Source organism: Drosophila suzukii, chromosome 2R, assembly GCF_043229965.1.
Source record: "Drosophila suzukii chromosome 2R, CBGP_Dsuzu_IsoJpt1.0, whole genome shotgun sequence".
Classification (NCBI taxonomy): domain Eukaryota; kingdom Metazoa; phylum Arthropoda; class Insecta; order Diptera; family Drosophilidae; genus Drosophila; species Drosophila suzukii.
In genome coordinates, this window is record NC_092081.1 from 3,516,475 (window position 1) to 3,533,864 (window position 17,390).

The 17,390-nt window shown below is 45.1% G+C and overlaps 2 protein-coding genes across 16 annotated transcripts; both read left to right on the plus strand.

The window, feature by feature from the left end:
• Nucleotides 1-14: 14 nt before the first annotated feature.
• On the plus strand, nucleotides 15-6,248 carry Nup188 (nuclear pore complex protein Nup188). Its single transcript, XM_017087923.4, has 8 exons — nucleotides 15-170; nucleotides 235-1,472; nucleotides 1,536-1,645; nucleotides 1,704-2,668; nucleotides 2,725-4,795; nucleotides 4,857-5,011; nucleotides 5,075-5,288; nucleotides 5,348-6,248. Exons 1-8 carry the CDS (start codon nucleotides 145-147, stop codon nucleotides 6,179-6,181), a joined length of 5,613 nt encoding a protein of 1,870 aa, XP_016943412.3. The 5' UTR covers nucleotides 15-144; the 3' UTR covers nucleotides 6,182-6,248.
• A 764-nt stretch (nucleotides 6,249-7,012) lies between these two features.
• GLS (glutaminase) lies at nucleotides 7,013-16,370 on the plus strand. Of its 15 annotated transcripts, none has more exons than XM_017087910.4 (7): nucleotides 7,015-7,424; nucleotides 10,486-10,592; nucleotides 12,743-12,772; nucleotides 13,322-13,561; nucleotides 13,617-13,990; nucleotides 14,627-15,657; nucleotides 15,751-16,370. In XM_017087910.4, exons 1-7 carry the CDS (start codon nucleotides 7,224-7,226, stop codon nucleotides 15,928-15,930), a joined length of 2,163 nt encoding a protein of 720 aa, XP_016943399.2. In that variant the 5' UTR covers nucleotides 7,015-7,223; the 3' UTR covers nucleotides 15,931-16,370. The 15 variants fall into 15 exon arrangements, with proteins under 15 accessions (XP_036670199.3, XP_016943399.2, XP_065719515.1 ...); XM_065863443.2 differs by having other exon boundaries at nucleotides 12,746-12,772; XM_017087914.4 differs by lacking the exon at nucleotides 7,015-7,424 and adding an exon at nucleotides 10,182-10,217.
• Nucleotides 16,371-17,390: the final 1,020 nt, after the last annotated feature.

The following is a 17,390-nucleotide window of genomic DNA, read 5'->3' on the forward strand; positions in this document are numbered from 1 at the left end:
ATTGCTAGAGTTACCACCTAGTTATTCCGGTTTTTTTTTTGGAGTTGCCACCTATCTAACGCCGCGAATTTGCGCGTGGAGCACTGTTTGTTATTAAATTGTTATTAAATTGTACATTTTAGTTGTTAAGAGAGAGCGAAAACAATGCCTGCGGTGGAGAAGAGCGTGATGTAAGTACTTGGAGTTGGGAAGTAACGGATGCCTGAATGTAATCCCCTGTAATCCGATCTGCAGCACCGACTGGAAGCGCCTGTGGCAGATGGTCTCCGGAATCCACTATGAGACGCCCCAGGAAACGGTACGCGAGGAGCTGATGAACGTGGCCACCGAACTGCAGGCCGGGGTGCTCCAATTCAAGCCCAAGAGCGCCTCCAACGTCCAGCTGGGCTCGCTGCTCAAGGAGAAGAAGCAGGACAAGCTGCTGCCCTTCACCGAGCGACTGCAGGATCTGCTGGATCTGGAATCCGTCCAGTGCTGGGAGATTCTGTGCTACTACCTCACCCAGGAGTACCGCGGCTCGGCCAGCTTGCTCACCCAACTAATCTCCACCGAGACTAACATGGCCAAGCTGCACGAGGACATTCGTCACTACTACTCCCTGGAACGCATGATCGTCCTCAAGATCGTTAAGAACCTGATCGTGTTTCACCGTGTACCGAACCATCCCTACAACAAGGAGTATCGCGCCGTGGTAGAGAAGATTACCCTCTCCCGCCTAAGAGATTCATACTTAGACCAACTAGAGGGCCTGATTGGCGAACTGCCTCCCAGAAAGCTGATGGCGGGCGAGTGCTTCCACTCCACGGAGCGTTTGATTGCCTGGTCGGAGAGGAACGCCCGCGAAATCAACGAGGTGCTGCACATCCTGCTCCTGCTGGCGGAACACCTGCCCATGGGCTTGGAGCAGATCAAGAGGATATTCGCCGCATGCAAGCAACACTCTTTCGGAAAGATTCAGAATTATCTTGACGACAGCCAACCATATCACCAGGAGTTAATCCGTTGCATAACCTACTCCGAGCTGATGCTCATTCTAAAGTGCCTGGACTTTGAGAAACCGCAGGAGCACACCAACCTGATTGAAAAGCTGATAGATGATCTACAGGTGGACATTTCCAGTATGCACCATCGGCCGGAGCACGGCCCATTGCTACTCGTTTGGATGCTGCTTCGCCTGCGAGGGACCAACGATGCCGACGACGCATCCAGTCTGTTACGGTGCCGTCAGCTGGGAAAGCGAGCCGTAGATCTGAAGTGCTTTGTCCAAATGCACCTCATTGCGAGGCATTCCATGTACGCCGATGACTCGATGCTCTCGCGGATTGTACGCAAGACAATCTATAACCAGTTAGGATACATGTGCAACCTGTTCGATGGCGATGGCAGCTGTGCCCGATATGAAGGCATATACGAACTACTCTGCGAACTTGTGTCCTGGTCTCACATAGCTAAGGACTTCTGCAGTCGGGAAGGTCAGTATTACATTATAATAAAATACACAAATATGTAAAACCAAAGGATTTATTCTTATCCAGATGATGGCCCGCGGTCACTCTACAAAACTCTTCTGGAGAACTTTCCCCTAGAATTTGCACATCTGTCGAAACTGGCACAATCACTAACAAAAGCAGGACAAGGCAACTATGTAAGCCAGGCATCTGTTAAAACTACAGACGTTATCTTAATTAATTTTATTTATACAGGTTAAAAGTCAGCTAGAATCTCTGCCCATACTGGCTCTCCTGTACGACGAGAATCAGCATAAACTCAGAGAGGTGGACACGGATGAATTTGAGCTTATAGCCAGTGTACGTCCCTTTCCGAGAATCGACTTTACCATACCAGCAGGAACTAGTTGCACCGCCATCCAACATCCCTCCGGCTGCTTTATGCACTTTCGCACCCAGGTTAACTTCTTCGATGCACTTCACCACGAGATTAACTGTCTGTTGCGGGAGACGGGTCACCTACATGGTGACTTTGAATCCAGCGAGCGCATCCGTCATGTGGAAGCTGGCTTAAGATTTTTAGAAAGCGCCGTCAAGCTCAGTCAATCCATTTCTGGCATTAGCGCCGAGATGGTGCATCCCACCGAGATGTGCGTCGATCTGCTGCACAAGTTCAAGAGTGTCCAGTGCCCTCCAGTCGGACTTCTTTCCAGTTGCTTAAATGTTTGCACAGCTCTGCTGCCGCTGGTAGACGAAGAGATATTTTCACGAATCAGCAACCTGTACATCCTGCCTACCGTTAGCCAGGGATCCCAATATGACTTCAAAATGTATGCCAATGCCAGTGGAGTTGCCTTTGAATCGCGCTTCCTCGGTTCCGTCATTGATAACGTTGAGAAAAAGAGCGAGCGCTACGAATTCCTACTTTCTTACCTCGGGTTCCTGCGCACCTACACCAAGCTGAAACGGAATCGTCATATCCAAGTAGAAATTCCGGGTCTGATATTCCTGCTGAGGGATGTGTTTCCACACTTGCACACCTGGCACTTCCGCTCTCAGTTGGAGAGAAACAAAATTTACTTTGAGGTTTTGAGTTTTATCTGCGACATCTTGGACTTGTTTAACACCAGTAGTGGATCCACGTGCAAGCAGCGTGAACTTTTGCTAAAGGTATGCGTCTACTCGCTTTTGAACTTGGATAATGGTCTCATTCTTTTGAGGTGAGTCTTTGTTTACTTATAATCACAAATTTCTGACTACAATATTTTATCATAAGATTCGTAGGTGTTGGCAACGCCTATGTACAGTATACCATGGAGCTGGAGACGAATTGGATGCAGCAGCAGCCACACGGTTTAATGATGCTTGTGCGCTTGTCCATGCGCATTCTGATGCAGTTGCTCCGTCTGAAAGACAAGGTGTATGGAAGCAGTGACACCCTATCACCACTGGAGGCGTTGATATACACGCAACCGAAACAGCGCGATACTTTGCGCATAATTCCCACAGTATGCAGCTACATGAGCAACATTTTTGATAGGTGGCTACCGATCCTGTCCTGCCGCTTGCTAAAGAGAATCGCTCTCGAGTTCAACATGTCTCTTTTGGCCTGTTTGGATATGGAAGCGGATCAAATCAGATTGACCTTTATGCAAAAGTTGCCTGATGAGTTGGAAAGCGATTCGATCAAGCTAGCCATCCTGGAGCTTGTGGACGCTTGCATTGCTAAGCAACCGGGCGTTACTGAAGCTTTCTTTAAGGTCAATTACGCCCAGGACAAACGCTCCCGCTCTTTCTTTGGCAAAGAATGTGTTCCTAATATTGGCGAGAGTATTGTGACTTACATGCGAGAGTTTCTGGATGCCCTTCAAGTAGAACCACTGACCATACAGCAGGCGTTACCCGCCAAGATCATGAACATCTTCCACTCGCTCTGGAAGCATAATCTGCAGATGCTAGTGGACGAACTGCTAAAGGATAATCAGTTTTGGCAAAAGCTCTGCGCACCGCTCTTCACCGAACTTCAGCCGAATGTAAGGATCTACACACAGCTCCTAAATATCATATCCATTGAGGTTTACACGGGCACTGGAAGCAATGCAGCATTGCTGGAGGTGATGAACAAATTCTTTCGGGCGGAGCATTTTGGGACCTGGCTAAATTACGTTTTCAACATGCCGAAGGTTCCGGCTGCAAATAACTTGAGTACCTCCGACGAGTTGCCCGACTGGATCTGCTGCCTGCAAGCTTTCAAAGATCTGATAGTGATTTTGCTGAAGAAACAGCCAAAGTTCATGACCATACCCGAGTCGCAATTCAAGCTGATGGCCCAGAAGTGCCTAAAAGTTTTGGTCGATCGCTCACACTATCTCGAGGACATGCGTCCCTTTATCATACTGGCCGAACTGTACGTGTTCCTTCTACTCCAATTTAAGCACTCCTACACGAACAGCGTGGAGGAGGAGCAGGAACTGATGGAGCTGCTGTTGCAGCTCATGAATCGCATTTGCTCCTGCTACGAGGATCAGCATGTAAGGGCCAAAGAAGCATGCTTGGCCATTGTGACCAAATGCACTCATCTTTACGCCGATCTGCTTATCCGGGACTCGTCTATCGCCCTTCGTTTCCTTAACTCCGTCGTAAGCATCATTTGCAGCGAGCTTCAGCACATGGAGAACTCGGTAAACATGGAAAAAACAGAATCCTTGAATAGTTTGGACAATTCAGACAGTAAGGCTTCCACCAACTCACTGATCCTGTGCCTCAATCTACTAAAGGCTGTGGCCACCATTTTCCATAACGATGGTCCCGGAAATTGGGATCTGCCTTTTGTGTCAGTTCGTCTATTTCAACGGCTCGTGCGCTGCGTCTCCAAAACACTGCCCTTGTTTAGCAAACAGGTTCTTAGTGTCCAGCTCCTGGATGTCTTAATCGTGTTCGCCAAGGGCCACTGCTCCGTGGAGTTCCTGCACTGCGATGTGGGAGAGCACTTGTGGCTGAAACTGCTTCCGCCGAGGGAACTTCTGCAGTCCAAGTATGAGTTCACTAAGCCGGCGGCGGGTGATGTAGAGCGCTGGACCGTGGAGCAGTGGTGGCCTGTGTACGCTAGGGGTATCGAGCTCGTTACTATCATCTACGAAAAGCACAAGAGATGCTTCCTCCAAGAAGCTTTCCAGTTTGTGGGTATTCACGCTGTCTTTCTGGAGGATGCTTTGCTACTGAGCAAACAATCTTTAGAACCGGCAGCCATGCAACTAATAAAAGCAGCTGTTACCTTGGTGGCCAGTCTTACGGAACACCACAAAGAGTGGAAACAAGACAACGATATATCGCTCGCTAATATAATGGTGAGTTCAATAATGACGGATCGTCTGATTAAGATTTTAATCTTTGATTTTCGATCTACAGCGTGCAGTACAGAGCCTTTTGTGTCACTGCTCATCATTGTTCCATCAGCAAAGAAACCTGAAGTGTCTCCTGGCTGGTCGACGCTCGCAGCTGGAAATCCTGCGCAGCACCGACGCTATAACAATTGATGATGAAATCATTTCTGCCTGCAATGAGTAAGTTTCACTTTAAAACTTTATGTAATACATTTTTCAATATTCTTACTTATCTTGTTATAGCCTCACTGATATTATTATTTACTGCGTAAAGTCCTTGTTGAGATTCAGCCCTGATTTGATGGAGTTATTGTGCTGCAGTGTATATGACCCTTCCAAGCACTCAGCACTGTTAGATGTGAAGTTTGGAGCACCCAAGTTGAACGAAGAGAATGTGACGCTCACATTTGGAATCATCCTCAACTTGGTTAACATATACGTGAAGGCTTTAAATATGGTATGTAGACGTGAAATTGCAGTGAGTTGTACCTTCAACTCATACTATTATTTCTGCAGCAAAATCATGGCTTCAATGAGGTACCCCTTAATTCCCTTCCCACTGTGGAGCAGTCCGGGGACAACGATGATGCAGACATCTGTGTAGGCAACCAGACCAATCGCACCTTCTCCAAATCTCTGTCCACCGTCTCAATTTCGTCCGTCAGCTGTCCAGCCAGTGAGTTGCTCTCCAACATGGATAGTCAGCTTTGTCTGCTGGCATTGGAGCACCTGCTCATGCTGGTGGCTTCGCAGGCCATCTATATAATACGCTCCCCAAATCTGGAAACTCGCTGGAAACAAATCGTGCGCCGGGACATAAGCAACGAGCTGGTGATCTTCAATGAATTCGTGCGCCGCAAGGTGATATCGGATTACAAGGAAAACCGGAGTCCGTGGCTACGACGCAAGCACGGGCACTACAAGGTCAAGTTCTCCGATCCAGCGAGGGGTTCCTCCAGTTCAACCCGGAGCTCGGACATTGTGCGCCGCAGCAACGCAACTACTAACGAGCTGCGAGTTAATGTGGTTCGCAGACTGCACCTACAGCAACAGCAACGCACTCCTCCGCCACACAACTTCGACATGAGCAGCGAAATGAGCCCCATAGCGGCACCTCAAGGTGCAGCCATGTCCTCGACTTTGGATGCCAGGGATAGCCGGAAGCGTTTGTATCCCGCTCAGCAGGCAGGCGAGGCCTTCCTAGAGGACGAATTGGCTGCCATTGACCTGCAGTTCTTTCCCCCGCCCTCGGAGAATGGATATTCTGAATTGTCGCAGGTTCAGATGGTGGAAGAGGACTATCTCCAGCTGATGTCGGCCCTCTTCAATGTGATGCCCCATTGCGACTGAGCTGTTTACCCTCTTCATTGTTAAGTGGTCTACGTAATATTGAATAAAGTTTGTACACTAAAAATAATTTTTTGTATTGTTTCCCTTCTGGTTATTTTCTGAATTTATAGATAAACCAAATTTAAATTCAGCTAGGGATCAAATTTAAAAAGTACTCTTCGTAACATTTGGACTATATTAAATAATTTGTCAGCATATATAGTATCAATGTTAGAAAATTTATTTTCAGTTTTTTAAAAATAAGGTTTTTTTAATTTTATCAAATAATTAAATTAGTTAATATTATAATAAATAACTAAGTTGTATTGTCCCCATTTTGTTTGTCTTCAATTTTTAAAGCTGAAAATACTTTAGGCCCTGATATAACCAAAATATTCCACGTAAAGGACTGTCCACACATAGTTTTACTTATTTTTGACAAAATGAAAACCATTTATGTAAAAAATAAAATAAATATTTTTCGCAGGAGTAAAAATATGTCTGAACCCCACCCCCATTTAATTTTATAATATATGGATAGACCCGAACTGAACAAATTTGAAATTTTCTATAAATTTTCCTATTTTTACTCTCAGTGTTCTGACGCACTTAACACAATTCTTTAAGTGACGTCACTAGCTTAGACGAGCCCCTAGAAACGTCATCGCCCACTCACATCAAAGAGAAATACCACCGCTGGAAGAGTCTTGAACGCTCCCCCAGAGGAAAGGAAAAGAGAGCTCCCGGTTATGCTCACTCACTGACCGAAGAAGTAATCGTCGCTGCTTTTTCGCTGCCAGCGATTTTGAGGCAGCGCTGAGCTGATTATGGGCTTCTGGTTTCGGCTTTTAGTTCCCAGCGATTGGTAAAACAGAACGCATGTGCAGACAACGGAGCGTATACGCAACGTGAACGAAGCCCGCAAGTCAAGACCCAGACACCAAGTACGAGCACTAAGTTTACCCCTGTTGGGCATCCGATAATCCGGATCCGAGAATCAGAGAATCAGAGAGACAGCTTCGTCATTAGGGCAACCAAATCAGCCGAGTCAGTGATTGTGATAATGCTTAAAGGTGTTCCCTCGCTAGCCGGTCGCAACCTTCGTCTGCTGACGACCCAGGGACAGGTGTTGGTCCACCACCAGCATCGTGCCAAGGCCTCCGCCGCCGAGCCCGCGGAGCTGTTGGACCAGGAGACGGATCTCTCGAAGCGCGCCAAGTTCGGACACACGGGCAAACAGCTGCAGCAGAAAATATGCAAAGAGGTGAGTTCCGCGACGGGATTATGAATGGGGGTTGAGTCACAAAACAGCTGACTGTGTACATTTTTGGGCCTTAATTTCGCCCGGCTATTGATTTTTCATGTGATATCACCGAAGTGTACGCATAATCCGCACAGATGTGGAAAAACAAAATGCTGGCGGAAAAACAAAGTATTTGCAGAGATCCAAAAATAGATTCAAAAACTAAACAATTGGGAGATATCGGATCTGGTTTTAGGCACGTAAGGGCATATGACTTTCATTCAGCCTGACAACGCAATATTTTAAAAAGAAGACGCCGGGGCATTAGTTTAATTAGATAAATGCCCAGCGCAGCGTGACTGACGCAATATCCAGATAACACACCCACTGTGTCCTGTCTCTCCCCAAAAAAGATAATGTGGCCTATCTTATCGCATCTGGGATTGCGGCGACTAGACTACCGGGCAAATTAATTGCGAAATTATCATGACAAATTTGGGGAAATAGGTGCTAATCAGGTGAAAATCAACTGACACACCAATCCTTAATCCCCGAAACCACATGTGACATGTGAAACTCCCAAAATAATAGTACTGGTTGTCAACAAGTATATTAAAATGTCCAAAAATCAGACGGCGGCGAGACGCTGACCGAGACATTGAAACACTGATTGCGAGATTGGGAGGGGGATCGAAATTGTTATACAAAATCTTCTTTTTATTATTCATTTTTTCGCTCGTGAAACACCAGCAAGAATGTTGGTCCATAAAAAAGTGTACACTGCACGCAGAAAAAAATAGTAAATTATAGATTCGTTTTACCATACAAATTTTTAAATATATGAGTTTTTTCCTTCAAGAAAGTGTTTATCTTATCCGTTGAACTAAAAAACTTATCAGCATTAAAATATGATTTATGTTATGTTGATAGCTAAAAATATCCCTGTTATTTTAAAACCGCATAGTGTTTTGTTAAAAATATCGTATTATGATGTCCTCATAAAAATGCTAAGCCGCCATGTCTAAGGAGATTATTTTGTATAATATCCGCTAGATATAAATTCGGTTAATATTCGTAGACAACTAAAAAATGCACCTATAGCACATATGTTTAAACAATTATTCCACCAATACAACTTTGAGGAATTTTTTAATGTGTATGTGATTCACAGACTCTCGGGTGTTAAAGTCACGCGAAACTGTCACCCGAAAATAAATAGTGTAAACGTGAGCATGGCAACCACAAAAAACATATAAGTATATTAAAGCACAAACTCAAATCAGAGGTATTTCATATGGAAAAAATTATGGATTGAAATTAAGCTAGCTAAGATTTGGCAAAAGTCCATCACTAGTCGAAATTGTTTTTGCCATTTTTCGTTGCCATGGGAGAAATGAAAGAGCACACAGCCATAAATATTTTGCATACGCGCGAATGTTCGTATTAATATTTTAGGTGCCACAACACTAAAACCAAGCCCCTTCACTTCTAACATGTGAATAGTGAAGAGTAGGAAAGAGAACAAGAGTGTTAAGTAGTTCTCTGATTTCATAAATTCAAAATTTGGATACTCTCTTGCTCTTTTGATAAACTGCGAAACATTTTTAAAAACTTTGAACAAATCAGCTCGATTTCGAGAGAGATGTTATGTTGGATAAGAAATTCGTAGATAAAATAAAGTTCGTTCTATAAAATATATATGGTAAGAAACACTCATTAAATGTATTTTATACACACAGCTGCTAATACGTAATGCTTTTTCGGAGGCCCCAACTTCCAACCTAATTGTAGTTAGAACCCGTCAATTTAATCTATAATGTTTCAGTCTTCATTAAGATGATAATATTTGGGGACTACCAGTTGCAACGAAAAATTACATTCAGACAACCTTATTGATTTACAATTAAATTAATTAAAGCTTTAGTTGCGTGAAAAACGAAAGCGACGTTTTTTTATGGAAAGACAGTAGATTAATACAAATGTATTTCGTAATACATTGATATAATCGAGCTGAAGTTGTAGGAGGTGACACAATAATGGTATTTTTTGTGCACGAGATACTGTAGCTCCTTCATTTCTATTGAATAATTTTCTCTTTTTCTCTGCGAAAGTAATCTCTGCATTTCCGTGCGAGTTGTGCGTCAAAGGTTCGTCAGCTCTTCGTATCCCAATTTAAAAGGTGCCAAAGTCCCACGCTAATGGTGACAGGCCCCTTGAACGAAAACTTGTTTGGCAAATATTATATTCTTTTTCACTTGTATGCCGCACCTGAGTTGTTATTGTACGATATATCCCCCCTCACATGACTTTCTTTCGCTTTAATATGTATTTAATAATATACAAATAAGCAGCGAGTGCGAAAAGAGCTTAGCATTGAAAACAGATAATTCAAACATTTTGTTTCCATTTAAATCGCAAAGTCAATATTGGCTTGTTTTAATCAGGAGAAGAGCAATACTTGTGGAGCTTGCTATTCCTAGTAAAGGAAATGTATTGTCCGCAATTACAAATGAAAGGAAATGAGGAAAAGTACAGAGACATCCGTTCCGCTGGCGTCATGCGCTAGGTAATCCAATCCAATTGTACTTAGGACTCAAGGCAGGTCCTAAAGTATTCGGTTACATTAATGAGTGATTACACTTTTCCATTAACGTAAATAAAGCTGGTACGAAAATGTTAGTAGGCTGGGAACAGTGTGTAAATATGATGAGAATATTTTCCAAATTAAAAATGTGCTGGAAGATTGCATTGCAAATATTAGGGAAATATTAAAAAGAGAAAAGCCAAAGCAGTATGATAGTTATCACCATCCTTGTAAGCTTTGAAAGTGTTGCCGAGTTTTGGGGATTGCAATAAAGTTTGGATAGACCAGCCCTTCTTACTATAAAAGGTGCTCGTATACGGCATTTGGCCATTATTTCCACTTCGATCCAGTTGCGGTATACATTGGACATACCTTTAAAATATGCTAGTACGTGCCGTATGGTTGGCACTTGACATAACTTGGAATACGTGACTCTAACTGGGAATTCCTGACCTGAACTAGAGCCGTAATACTCAACCCATTGTTTGTCCATTTCAGAAGAAACTGCGCGCTCCACCGCTGTTGAACTTGGTGTTCGCCAATCGGAAGTTGTCCTTCTACGACACCAGTTCCACTCCAAAGACCAAAGAGGATAATGCCAAACTGTGAGTACACGATCCGATCCTTTCCCATCTTTACTGTCACCTAACACCTGGAAACAATGCAAATCAGAGCACAAATGCACCAGTCACTAATTGTTGGGATTACAAAATATTTGCCCACTCATTTGCACCTGCCCCGTCTGTGATTGCGATTCCCAACTATTTACCACGTGGCCAGAATCAGTCGGGTCAACAAAGTTCCCTGCTACCAGGCCACATTTCATATGCCAATAATCCATTTTTAGATCCGCTGCAGCTTACAGTGCTATTCTTAGTTCGGAAAATATTGTTTTGAAAACAACCGCCCCAAACCGTTGACACACACAATTAACAATCTCTGCCAAAGTCCAAAGAAATGGCGAAAATATTTTGATGGCACTTTTGGGGTAAATATTTTGTGGGCTCTCCTTTTGTTTTAAGCATTTAGGGGCAATGTGGCTGGGTGCTCCAAAGGGAGGTATCTGCCCAGAAAGCAAGCGCTAATTGCCGGCAATCGCCAGCGCATAAAAATAAATTAACATACGTTTATTAAACGAAGATAAAAATCGAATTCGCTCACTCTTTTTGGGTCTGCTGAATTATACTATGTGTGTATTGGCTCTGATGTATGTACATATAATGTTGGCGAACTATAAAACCATTGGCCGTTCGTCGAATGGGCTCATTTCGGCGGTGACGGGCCGCAAGTTTGCACAGTGAAAAATCAGGATTTTATCTATCATATCATCGAAATGATGGGCGATCGTAGTTGGAACCTGCTGCAATATGCCACCGAGAGGGCACCTCTCCCGCTGGACGGATACACCGCCGAGGAGGCGGCCCAGTTCAAGGACAGCATCCGGCAGAAGATAGTGGACGACCTGAAGTCCATGACCGGGGAGGAGCTGATAGAACTGGTCAAGCGAAACGCCGTCAAGGAGGCGGAGCAGAAGGCGGAAGTTCCTGTCGAAGAACCCCTGTCCGGCACTGATGGGGGCAAGGAACGGGTTCAGGATGATGCGGATCTTATCGACGCCGGAATCATAGCCGAAATGGTCGCCGGACTCTGCACCAAAAGCCAGAAGGAGACGTTCATCAAGGTGATAACGAAGTATATCAGGTAATTGTGAATCATCCGGAGACGTGCCCACCTCCTTATCGGAACCAAGAAATAAAGAAGAAGGAAAGGGGTTCCGTCGCGTGACGTTGTCCTCCTTATCGGTGCCGAAGTGCTGCCCATGTGAATAGCTGCTCTATAGGGGCCAGAAAATGCCCAGTGCCATTATAATGCCATAAATCCAGCCATATCTACTCTGCGGTTGTGTGAGCTCGTGTGGGTTTTTGTGTACCAGCCGGGGTTTGTATAGAGCAAAAGGAGTTAATTAATTTATTTTATTGGCAATAACATGATTTAGAAATTAGCACATTCCGACTCCGCTCTCCGTGGTGCCCTGCTCAGCACCCACCGCTCTCCGGCCTCCGATCTCCGGTCGTCTATCCGTGCGGCTATCTAAGTGCTCCGTTCGCTGGGAGCAGCAGCAAAAGTCACACTTTCCGCTAATGTATAAAATGCCGGCGCGCTTACTGGTGTTCCCATTAAACTTGCAACAGCTCAGCGCTCAAGTCAAGGCGATCCGAGTTCGAGAGCCAGTAGAAATAAAATAGACCCTGATACAAGGCGAAACCGACTGAACCCCTCGAATATCACGTATACGCCGGGATGGTGCAAACAAGTGAAATGGAGGCCCTGAAGCGGCAGAGCGAGGACGGGGAGACCAAGGAGCGGGAGGAGAACTACCGCAGGGGCAAGGAGCAGGAAACCACGGAGACGGCGGCCATCATCGAGGAAATAATCGAGGGCATCTCACTGCAGAATCGGCGAGGCACTATAGTGCGTACTATTTCCGCGATAATCAGGTAAAAATAGTGCCGGAAAGGCAACCCAAACACACAGTCAGGGGCAGGGACAAAACGAGTATGTACGTATAGTATAGAGTGGATCGTAAAAATAGACTGTGCACATTACACGCCCCTTTATCTATATGACACACCCCAAAAACCTCCAATAATACGAAAATTGCGTTGATTGACGCTCATTACACGCTCCTTATGGTCGACATATGGAAATCTAACTAACAATTGCTGTCTGATCATCCTGTTTATCACTCTTTTAGCAGTCAGCGACGCCACTATTCGATGCGGCCGTGAGTAACCGATTGAACTGTTCTTGTGCCCCCTTCCCAGTAGAATTTTAGTTGAGTTTTAGTTGCCAAGCTATGAACCATAACCCAAACGATCTCTTAATCAAGCCCAACTCAACTAATTGGAGTTAATTGAAGTCTGCGCGAAATGATTTCCCGAATTGATAGTTCCGAAAAGCATCCAAATGAATCAAATCAGCCAGAAATGGAGGAATATCTATATTTAGAAAGGCCCAACTGGATCTTGGCAGTTTTTGTTTGGCCGCGCTGCATTAGATGTCTGTGAGCCAATTAGCACATGGAGCTCAGCGCCAGTTGGCCAAAGACAAACCCCTCTTAAATCCCCTTTTTACGCCACTAAGCCAAACCCCCCGTAGAAGTAGTGCTATATATTTTCTGTGATTTTTGTCTTGCTTTTCCACACACGCATGCTAAAATTCAGTCGGGGATCGCCGCTCAATTAGCAGGTGCCCTAAACCCAATTGCTTTTCTGTGGCTTCGAAACTATTTCGCTAATTTCAGCGTGTTAACTGGTTGTTGTTCTATTCACAGCCATCGGGAGCAGGAGCAGCGAAACGCGGAGGATGTCCTATTCGACATGTTTGCCAGCGAGGAGACGGGCCTCATCTCGATGGGCAAGTTCCTGGCCGGACTGAAGACCACTGGCATCCGCAGGAACGATCCGAGGGTGCGGGAACTGATGGACAACTTGAAGAAAGTGCATAAGTTGAACAATTACGAGACGGGTTCTTCGGCGGAGACTCAGCACCTCAATCGGGAGACTTTCAAGGCGTAAGTTTCGGCCAGGGTTATTTCGATCACATCATCACATCTCTGCCTTTTTCAGAGTGGTGGCCCCCAATATCGTCCTGATCGCCAAGGCCTTCCGGCAGCAGTTTGTGATCCCCGACTTTACGAGTTTCGTCAAGGACATCGAGGACATCTACAACCGCTGCAAGACGAACACTCTGGGCAAGTTGGCCGACTATATTCCGCAGCTGTCTCGCTATAATCCTGACTCCTGGGGTCTGAGCATCTGCACCATCGATGGTCAGCGCTTCTCCATCGGCGATGTGGAGGTGCCCTTCACCCTCCAGAGCTGCAGCAAGCCCCTCACCTATGCCATTGCCCTGGAGAAGCTGGGGCCCAAGGTGGTGCACTCGTATGTGGGCCAGGAGCCCAGTGGCAGGAACTTCAATGAGCTCGTCCTGGATCAGAACAGTGAGTGGGAACAGGGAACTTACCAATTATAAACAAACTTGTACAACGAACTCTCACTTTAGAAGTAGATAATAGAAGAAACAGTAATAGTAATAATAGAAGAAATTGTTCGAGAGTATAGTTTCATACGTGTATGCATCTTTGTTTTAGAATCCAACCTAATATCTAGAAATCGGGGCAGTAACACCCGAATCGAAGCAAACTTTGGTCAGGTACCAATATTTATACAAATCACAATTTGATTAGGCTTAAATCTAAATTTGAATTTAGAAGAACAATTTATTTTTAAACAAAAATCGCTTAGAATCTAATGCTTAGAATAGGATTTTTAGATATTCAAAAAAAGCCTATTCCTTTTCATGTTTTAAGAAAAAGAAACCACATTTTAGACCAACTAGATCCTGTGATATGTTCATTCCTCTTCTCTCTCTATATACTTTTTTAATATACCTTTTTTATTAACTATAAAAACCTTTTAACTTTAAATAGCGCGGACTAAAAAATTTTAAAATATATTTCCAGTATTTTATAAATGTATTTGCAATGAAGTAAAACATTTGCCAGTTTTTATTTAATAAGTTAGGCTAAGCTAGTGAGCAAGAGTTGCTTTATTTATGTTTTTCTAATTCTCCACAGAGAAACCGCACAATCCGATGATCAACGCTGGGGCCATCCTCACCTGTTCCCTGATGAACGCTCTGGTCAAGCCCGATATGACCTCCGCGGAGATCTTCGACTACACCATGTCCTGGTTCAAGCGGCTGTCCGGCGGGGAGTACATCGGCTTCAACAACGCCGTGTTCCTGTCCGAGCGGGAGGCAGCCGACCGGAACTACGCCCTGGGCTTCTACATGCGCGAGAACAAGTGCTTCCCCAAGCGCACCAACCTGAAGGAGGTGATGGACTTCTACTTTCAGTGCTGCTCCATGGAGACCAACTGCGAGGCCATGTCCGTGATCGCCGCCAGTCTGGCCAACGGAGGCATCTGTCCCACCACCGAGGAGAAGGTGTTCCGGCCGGAAGTAATCCGGGATGTGCTCTCGATCATGCACTCCTGCGGCACATACGACTACTCCGGTCAGTTCGCCTTCAAGGTGGGTCTGCCGGCCAAGTCCGGAGTGAGCGGCGGCATGATGCTGGTCATCCCCAACGTGATGGGCATCTTTGCCTGGTCCCCGCCCCTGGACCACCTGGGCAACACGGTGCGGGGACTGCAGTTCTGCGAGGAGCTGGTCTCCATGTTCAACTTCCATCGCTACGACAACCTGAAGCATCTGTCCAACAAGAAGGATCCGCGAAAGCACCGCTACGAGACCAAGGGTCTGTCCATTGTGAATCTGCTCTTCTCAGCTGCCAGCGGAGATGTGACGGCCTTGCGTCGCCATCGCCTCTCCGGGATGGACATCACCCTGGCGGACTACGATGGTCGCACAGCCCTGCATCTGGCCGCCTCCGAGGGTCACCTGGAGTGCGTCAAGTTCCTGTTGGAGCAGTGCCACGTTCCCCACAACCCCAAGGACCGTTGGGGCAACCTGCCCGTGGATGAAGCCGAGAACTTCGGGCACAGCCACGTGGTGGAGTTCCTGCGCTCCTGGGCGGAGAAGGTCGACCAGCCCAACGAGGAGTGCCAGCCCGAGGCGGTTACTACCAAGACACAGGCGGATGAGGTCAGTTCAAGTCCATGCTCGAGTCCGAAGAAAATGGCCCTGCCAAGCCAGATTGTTCAAAAGCCCAAGCTGAATTCCAATCTCACTTTCCAGGAAATCTGCAGCACGAGCGACCTGGAGACCAGTCCGGCCACCAGTCCCATTCCCACGCCCGCGGAATCCGGATCGAGGGCGGGATCAGGGCGATCCAGCCCGGTGCCATCGGACGCGGGAAGCACGGCGAGCGCCGGCAGCGCCAGCAGCATCGATGACAAAACCAAGCCGGGATTATAAGCGCCCAGAGATCGAGGATCCCCGCAGAATCTCTCCGACTAAATTATTCGCACAACCTTTTAGTTTATATATGACGTATTAGATTAAAGTTAAGAGTACCCAAATCGCGCTGGTCGGTTAGTCCTATATCATTTGTAGTAGTCATCCCACGTGCAAGTCGAGGTCCTCCGAGCAGGATCCGCTGCACGAGCGGCATTTGTACTTGTACTTAGTAGTGCTTAGTTAGCCTCAATATTCCAGGGTATCCTACGAAACAATGACAATAATCTAATATCTACTAACCCACAAATTGGGGTCTGTGACCCGCCTAAATGTATTGCATTCGTACTTGTCAATTGATATTTGTATGCGTTTGTAAGTGTATTAATTATCGAGCTATGCGCAGACATACTTGATTGATGTTTAATATATACCTAGTTAACTGAAAAACACAAAATAAACATTTTTACTTAATTGGTTTAAAAGGTCTGAATTGCTTTCAAGGTGAAGGATTTGCAATGGACTTCAAAGTTTGCATTCGTAAAACCAATATTGTACGGTTTTTATGTAACAATTACATCGTTTATAAGGATCTGCAAGAGCATTTATAATAATTCAATGTTCAATGCCAAGTTTTAAAAGGTATTTCTATGTGGTTTATAGATGTTTCTTAACACTAATGTATATCAGTAATTGATGTTTTGATAAATCCAGTCCTTATAAATTTAATAAGTTGGTAAAGATCAACTCTAAATACATTTGATTTATGTAGTCTTTAAAATAGTACAATAAAACTGACTATTACATAAATGACAAACAAAACGTTGGTAATTATGAAGCTTACAGATCTTTCGAAATAAACTAGGTGAGCTTGGTATAAGTTTCTATGCCTTTACGAAAGATTTATAAACCTAAAAGATTTAATAAAGTTCTTCACTTAACTAAGACAATGTTTAATGTGAGCCCATTAGAATCGAACACATTTATTATACCCGTTACTCGTAGAGTAAAAGGGTATACTAGATTCGTCGGAAAGTATGTAACAGGAAGAAGGAAGCGTTTCCGACTTCATAAAGAATATATATTCTTGATCAGGATCACTAGCCGAGTCGATCTAGCCATGTCCGTCTGTCCGTCCGGATGGACGCTGAGGTCTCGGAAACTATAAGAGCTAGGCTATTGAGATTTGGCGTGCAGATTCCTGAGCTTCTTACGCAGCGCAAGTTTGTTTCAGCAAAGTGCCACGCCCACTCTTACGCCCACAAACCGCCCAAAACTGTGGCACCTACAGTTTTGATGCTAGAATAAAAATTTTATCTGATATGTATTGGTCTCGTCAATACCTATCGATTGATAGTTTGCCACGCCAACTTCAACGCCCACAAACCGCCCAAGCCTGTGACGCGCACAATTTTCATGCTAGATAAAAAATTATAACTGAAATGTATTGGTCTCGCCAATACCTATCGATTGATCCAAAA